Source organism: Rhipicephalus microplus, chromosome 2 (assembly GCF_043290135.1).
Source record: "Rhipicephalus microplus isolate Deutch F79 chromosome 2, USDA_Rmic, whole genome shotgun sequence".
Classification (NCBI taxonomy): domain Eukaryota; kingdom Metazoa; phylum Arthropoda; class Arachnida; order Ixodida; family Ixodidae; genus Rhipicephalus; species Rhipicephalus microplus.
The window spans coordinates 194630057-194637992 of NC_134701.1; the positions used below are offsets into that span (position 1 = coordinate 194630057).

Genomic DNA, 7936 nt, shown 5'->3' on the forward strand with positions numbered 1-7936 from the left:
TATTCAAGGACTTTCCAGGACCTGTTGCAGGTTTTTCCAGGTCTGAAAGCGGCATGCAAACTTGAAATTTTGTTGCCTAAAATCTTCTAAGTATGGCTAGCTTTATTATACTTATGTAAATGGACATCATTAATTAAATGGGCATCACAATTATGAAAAAAAAACATCTGGTAGTCTTTCATATGTTCTCAAAAACACAACAATATGCAGTGAGTGCTTACAAGAGTGGTTGAGTTTATAAGAATGATTGAGATAGCATTTATTGCTATGCCACACTGACAAGACAAACTAAATTTTTTTCCCAACACAATCATGTGCGCTCATCACAGGCGTACAGCCGGAAGGGGGGGTAAGGGTGGCTTAGCCCCCCCCACTTTTTACAGTGGTCACTGTCGGCTACACGCTGGGGAAACCAACAACTAAGGCGAAGTTTTCCTTCACCACAGTAATCGCTCAATTATATTGCTACGAGGAAATGAAAATGTTACAAGGGATTGTTTTAATATAGTAAAACTTTTTCTATATTTCTGCTGTGACGATTATCTTTGAATGCTCCTTGCAGTGTGGGCCGGCTTTGCGACTCTTTTGCGCCTTGTACTATAGCATTGTAAAGCGGCACAAGGTGCGAAAGCATCTTGTACTTGCTTTGTTATGGATGGCAACGAGCAATCGTTTTATAGATCCAACAGAGAATTTGCTGTTTAAAGAAAATTGTTTCCTTAAAAAAAATTAATAGCGTCATCCTTGCTTTATCGAAGCTGCTGTGAGCCGATGATTGTGACGAATCTTTTTAAACACTTTAGTTCTGCCGTACTAGAAGCGCCTCAAAAAAGTTTTCGCTTTAGTCTCTAATAAATCTGATCAGCCTTGCTTAGGTAACCAAGAGCAATGGCAGCAGCTTACAAAGTGGCGTAGAATAAAGCAGTAGACTGGAGTACAGTGGGATGCTCAGCTTCTAAGCGTACCCGACAGCCTGACCCACCGGACCAGGGAGAAGGGGAAAGACCATGGCTTTTTGTACGATGGAGGCCTAATTGGGAGCCGGGCTAGTCAGTTTTCATTCAACTCTAATTGTCTTTTACAGCTCAAAATGCAACTGTGAGAGAAAAGAAGCACACACGCGCAGCTGATGCTTAGTTCTCTCTCTCTCTCTCAGCAAGGATGAGCTCACAGAGATGTACACGTGCACATACACTATAAAAATGTTTCTGGAGTAACTGCGCAGCTACCTCCAAAAGACAAAATGTGCGCAAAAGATTGTACACAGTACTGATTTCCTCCTTGTGGAGAAAGGCGCCCATTCTTTGGGCTAGCTGCAGGAATGTTCGCGTCGTGTGCAAAGGACTCATCGATGCCTACACAGGCCTGTTTCATATCAGATGGTTCTGTAGCATGGCGTGGTGTAGTGGTTAGTGTACGGGCATGCTGACTGAGTGGTCGTGAGTTGATTGATTGATATGTGGGGTTTAACGTCCCAAAACCACCACATTATTACGAGAGACCCCGTGGTGAAAGGTTCTGGAAATTTCGACCACTTGGGGTTCCTTTTCTTTAACGTGCACCCAAATCTGAGCACATGGGCCTACAGCATTTTCATCTCTATTGAAAAGATATATATATATATATATATATATATATACACATATATATATATCCCACCTTACGAGTGAAGTAGGTTGTTTGCCCCCCCCCCCCCCCACTCGCGAAAGAGTTGGTACGCCACTGGCGCTCATGGTAAATTACTGTTTATGAACTGGGGAGTTTGTTAGATCGACAGCAATCTACCACATTAAGGAGGTTGAAATGCCAATCTGGGAGTGCACTGCTCAGGAAATTCAAGGATTTTCAAGGACGAGGAAAAATTCCAGGACTTTTAAGGGCCTTGAAAACCAGTTTTTCTAATTCAAAGGCTTTCAAGAATTTCAAGGACCAGTACGCACCCTGTAACACTCAGACCTAAAAGCAGTGCCAAGTTTTGCAACGGGAAGTGATCGCAGTAGTTGTGCGCTCCGGTTTGCTTGAGAGGCCACGTCTCGCAACGTAACAATCAAACAGCCCCAGCTAGGCTACACAATTAGCACTAAAACTATAATACCACTCAATTTACCAGATTAAAAAAATTGTGTTAAGCACCATATGCTGAAAAAAGCTAGAACGCAGTGCAGAATGCATTGAAGAGCATTTTTTAGAGGCCACTGTGCAGCAAGACTTGCGGCACGTCTATAAGAGGTGTGGGATGATTGGAAACAACCAGCAATGTGACAGCATACTGCAATATGAATGAAAGGAAACATTTTTTATCGTAGTCTGCTCAAGTCTTGAAATTTATAGATTAATAGCTCCAGTTACGGTGCACCAATTATAATAATTTTTGACATACTCAGCTCATTTGGGTATTTAGTACTACACACGCTCCAGCACTACAGAAAGCAATCAGGAAAAAAAAAAAAAAAAACCTCAAATAATATAAGGCTTCTTTGGGCTATGCCAGCTACAACAGACTAATAGAAAGAACAATAAAGAGAGCTGGATTAATTTTTCAGGCAATGATACAAGCTTAACAATGCAAGCTTTCTTCTGAGAAACAGGCCAGTCGATCCTGCCACTGCTTGGCAAGTTAGGCCAACAGGCAACGCTTCTCGGCAAAATCAAGCGCAAAGAAAGCTCGGCATACTAAATTCAGCGTGATTTTGAAACTAACTGCAGTAAATACATTAACAATTGTGGAAGTACCCAAGTTTAATTGACAGCAAAGCCTCTTATCTTAAGGGCTCCAAACTGTGCCATTATGAAAGTTTCAGCTAGGACACTGCCAAAAGCTTTTTAGGCCTGCTATCAGCTCCTGTAAGTGCCAATATCAAACAGAAAACTGATGCCAACTTTGTCAAATTACTAATTTTCTGTACCTCAGCAAGATTTGCAGACAAACGTACCATAACGGGACTTCAGATTAAGCATATTTATCTAATACTAACCAAACTTCAGTGAACTATTTACAGCGGAGCCTTACTTTATATACTGTCATTGAAAAATGCAGCTTGGAAATCAGCAGAAATGGTCATCAGCAGGCCTTTTTACCGTCGCTTTAGCATGTATTCGGGTATGTAGGAAATGGTAAAGGCCTTTTACGACTACTGGGGATAATTTAACTCAACTAGCTCCAAATTTCGATGTGAAAAGTAATGCAAATAGGCTGGATATGGTTATATTGGTGTGAATGTCAAGACTCGGCACACTACCATTATTAGTGGCAGTGACACCGGCATCCAAAGCTAGCCAAAGCAATTGACCTGAGGGTTAGTTGCTCACTTAACAAGGTAAAACAACTGTGTGCAAGAAACTTCTCATCCTAGCGTAAGCACGCTTGCATAACAATTACCTGGCTACCCTCTAGCGAAATTAGCGACAACGCTAGATTGCAACAGTAAATTGCACACACAGTGGCTGCTGTACCGGGCAACTCTTCACCGTTTACCATGAGAGAGTTGTACATTCAATAACAGGCGAATTGCCGTTCCAGATTTGAACCACGCAAATTATCGTGAAATCCTGCTTGCAAATGTACGCTATGCAAGTCAGAGCAGCCTGATGTTGGTGGTTTATGGGGGACTGATAAACCACAGTGCTGACTGCACACCCCCACAGAACAAGTGACTGGCACGTAAATAAGCGGAAAACCCAAGACGCTGTGAACGATTATCGTAGTCTGGCAAAGTACCGCCAATCGCGACATAGGATCTGCGCCTCCCGATCTCGCAAAAAAGGTTTTCCATCCATCCATATATATATTGTTCGTCTAAATTTCCTCTACTACCCATATTTGTCAAATTCTGCACTTACATTTACTAAATACCTAGCCGGGCACGCCAAATACTGCTAGGACGCTGTACTGATCTTAAATATGCCGCCGTCAACGAGGCGTAACAAATAAACAAGCAGCAGAGAACGTCAGAGAGAGAGAGAGACAAAAGTGGCGCGCATAGAGCTTCCGCATGTCGACACGAAAGCCCCCGCGAAACGGCAGTTGCGGCGCCACCAGGTACTACGCAACGGTCCCTCGTACGGCAGGTGGTCTCGAGCACCGGCGTCAGCAGCATTGATGAACAGGTCGTCGTGCTCAACACGCCAAAGGGCGCCGCAGACAGCCGATTCGGCTTGGAGACAATGGTAGGCGCGGTTTGCAACACGAACGCCACGGCTGCAGAGTACTGCGTTCGTGCGACATGACTCGATTCATTCTAATCCGGCAACGTCAGTGACCACGCGTATGCAGACAGCTTAGACAAGGGGTAGTTACGATATGCCACGTTGTCTGATAAGACGAACCCGGAACGCAAAACGATGCGCCGTTGCCTGTAGCAGACGACAAAACGGGGGCAAAAAGAGCGGCGTTTGAAGGTGGCAGCACTGCTGCAATTTCTAGTCTAACCTGTCGTCTGCTTCCCGGAGCGCGTGTTGCGCAAATAAAACGTAAACAAACACACGTGCCTTGCACGACCAGACAAATACGGAGACTCGCAGTTTAGAAAAACGCGCCAAACAGATCCAATTACTTTGCGTGACATTATCACGCAAAGCGAACAAAGTTATCGAACGCCGCGGTAAATGTCTGCCATACCGAAGGCACTACTGAAAATCGGAGCGGCCCCGCCGTGCGTCGAAGTGGCGCGACACGATCCCGACACCGTACACTCATCGCCAAGCGGCGCTCAAAGAGAGCCCACGCGAGAGCGGCCAACGAACGGGGAAAAAAGCTGGCGGCACGCAGCCACCCTCCCCGCGCTCAGCCGAGCCGAAAGCGGCGGTAGCGGTCGAAGGGACACGGCGGCGGCGAACGCCCGGCCTGTCCCCGCCAGCCCTCGAGCACGGCGCGCTCCCCGCGGGGCGAGCATTAATAACGACTCCCCCCCTCCGGAAAGCCTGTCATCGTCGAAGCGCAGCAGCCGGCGAGCGGCGCCCAGCGAGCGAGCGAAGCAGACGGCGATCAGGGGAGAGCAAGCACGGCGGAGTCGCACGAGTACGGACGCACGCACGCCGGATACGGCCGGCGAGTAGGGGAGCAGGAAACCGGTTGCTTCCCCGTGTGCCTGGAAGGCTGCCACGGCTGCGCCGGCTGCTGCGCGCCACCACCCCGAGATCGTTCGCTCGCCCTCGCTCGCAACCCCGGCAACGAGGTAGCATGCACGCGCCGAGCGGCGCCGCCGGGGAAGGCCAATCGGGCATCGGCGTACACGCGGCGGGCCCCCGCCCGTCGCCACCGCCGGTCTCCTTGCCCCCCGCCTGCGGCTCGCACGGCTCACCGCCTGCCTCGCCCGCCACATCGCCGCTTTGTCCGCCCGCCCCGACGAGGATCTCGGCGGCGGACATTGTGGCGTCGCTCGCCGTGCAGGCTCCGCCATGCAAGCATCAAAAAACGGCTCGCGTCAGAGGAAATCGTACGCGGGCGCGCGCGAAAAACCGCGCTATTACGTGACGTGCCAACTACACAAGCTGCTTTTTAAAGGAATGATTAACTCGTATTATGGCTCGTCCAAATTTCAGTCCAAGAGGCAGCGGCATTTGTCACGGAATTACTTGCATGCTTTTAAAGCTCGGAGTGTCAGCTCGCAACAAAACGCGACCAGCTACCGTACTCTTGCCCTTAGGAACGTAACACCGGGTAGCCGGTCCCACAGCCGCGTTTGCGCCTGTTTCAGCTATCCGCGTCTTCTTTACGCACTCCGTAAAGGCGGAAAGTCTCAGCCACTACATCGCATAAAGGTCGTTAACCAGAATTTTTCCTGCAGATCTAATGCCAACAGGCGAAAATCGGACGCGCCGGCGAACGCGGCCTCCACCAACCCGGCGCTCGGCACGGTACGTCTCCATGTCCGATCGGCGCCGTGGAGACAAAAGCCTCGCGAGCACGCGTCTGCGTGTAGGCGAGAGCGCTTACCATCGCTGTGTTCTGGGGCCCCGCCATCTCCGTTCTTGGTTCGCTTCGGTGCCGTGGCTTCGTCGCTGTCCGAGTCTTCGGGGGCTGTCGTGGCTGCAGGACGCTTCGGGCCGCTCTTGCGCCGGGGAGGGTTGATCGTCGTTGCCGTCGCCTGCGCCGCCGCCATCGCCATTTTCTCGGCGAACGCAAATCGGGGTCACGGTGCAGCGCTCGAGCACGCCGGAGAGACCGGACTGCGCGTCCGCGCTGGCCGGCACGGGCCCGTGGCGCCCACAAAAACACCGCGGGAAAAAATACACGTGAATCGACAGCCCAGTGGCAGCACGATTTCACCCGCTCAAAGCCCTCCTGCTGGCAAGCGGCGTCTGCTTGGGAAAACAAAACTTCCTCTTGACAAACCGCCGCTTCCCGACTGGTGGACGTCGAATGAAGTGCGCATGCGCTCTTGAGGGCAAGCTGAACACGTTTTCGGTCTGGCAACCTCAAAAAGTTACGTCGTCTGCTCTTGTAGACAGACAGACATATCTAAAAAAACATTACAGTGTTTACTGCAGCCAAAAAATGTTGATGAACTGTTATCATACTAACCTTGCAAGCCCAGTAACAGTGCTTACAATTACCTAAAGCTCTGATATAATAAAATTTTTTGCTGTACTTTGTTTTGTGCACAGTACGGTTTGTTCCATCAGACAAGCAACAGGTAATCACTGATAAATAGTTGTATCTTTTTTTATACCTTCAACAAGCTCAAAATTAGTTTTTTAGTGTTTTTTGAGCAAAATTTTAATAAAACAGCTGCTTTATTGCACCTGAAAAAAATAATAAAGCTGCGTTTGATCTACACAAAGCTATCTTATTCCAGTGAAAGAATAATTTAGTGCCCGGCAACAATGTGCTATGACAGCACAGTAAATTTGAGTGAAAAAGTGGTAGCCTTCCTCCGTGGTGGTAGCGATGGTTAACGAACGGGTGGCATGTCGGTGTAATCGGCGCCCTAACACCGGCGGAACGGGATATGTGTAGAATCACAGTTGAAGCTAACCTTGATATCAGTTGTCCTTCGAGTGCGATAAGCGTGGTTAAAAACTTAGACACGCCGGAGCGTCGTGACACGCTCTAAAGAAAACAGTTTTTGACATATCTTGCGACGATCCAACCTGTGCTGACGCGCAGGACAGCACCGACCGTGGCCTTGTGTACGGAGACGTATATCAGTATCATATATCCTTCATGCCTAAATAGCATATTGCAAAAGCGTGCGTCACAAGCACGGTCTATATGCCTACATTCCCAGTGCTAACTTCACGATTGGGCCATTCTTGCCGGTGCGCCGTTCACGTGATGGAGGTGTCCGCATTTGACCGTGTCATCTGGTAGGCAGTTACTCAACGAGGTGGCGAGCTGGTCTACTTGATTTATATTCATATCCGGGCAGATCGAGAAGCGTACCAGCGCACAGACCACCAAAGCGAGCAGGGCAGGGTAATCTTTTTTTTTTTTTTTTGTCTGCTCTTCTATTCTGTTTATGTGTGTGAAAGCACGCTTTTGGATCTGTTCAGAGATTTAATTCCTGCGTTGCGAAGCCCTCAGCAGTACTTGGTCTCAGTTGTTTGCTATTCCACTTTCGGAGCTTCACATTTCATTGATTCCAATCCACGGCCCACCTACATAGGTGTTTCTTTTCCCATTAAATTTATGCAAACCGACGCTGCGTGTGCCAGGTATGTGCTAGCCCGTTCAACATGTCGCGCTGCCCCCCCCCCCCCCTTTTTTTTAAAAACTCTGCTTTTACAAATGGGAAGTTCATTTGATCAAGGCAGTTTTTTTTTCTTCTAATTTCTCGCAGTTGTATCTTTGTGGTGGCTGCTTTTATTATTACAACATCAAAGGGGCAAAACGCTATGTCAGAGCGTTGTGACCTTTGCACACTACAAATGTGAATTGGAGATGCTACCGTGTGATTTTAGCAGACTGTAGAGCATAGTGGCACCCACTGACAAG

General features: G+C 48.5%; 1 protein-coding gene across 2 annotated transcripts in view; it reads right to left on the reverse strand.

Annotated features, from left to right (window-relative positions):
• Positions 1 to 6360, reverse strand: part of LOC119170515 (nucleolar transcription factor 1-A-like) — a 33137-nt gene extending 26777 nt beyond the window's left edge. For both annotated transcript variants that reach the window (XM_037421707.2, XM_075887188.1), the window contains exon 1: positions 5936 to 6360. In XM_037421707.2, the coding sequence (XP_037277604.2) occupies positions 5936 to 6107 (172 nt within the window). In that variant the 5' untranslated portion in view covers positions 6108 to 6360. The remainder of the gene's footprint in view (positions 1 to 5935) is intronic.
• Positions 6361 to 7936: the final 1576 nt, after the last annotated feature.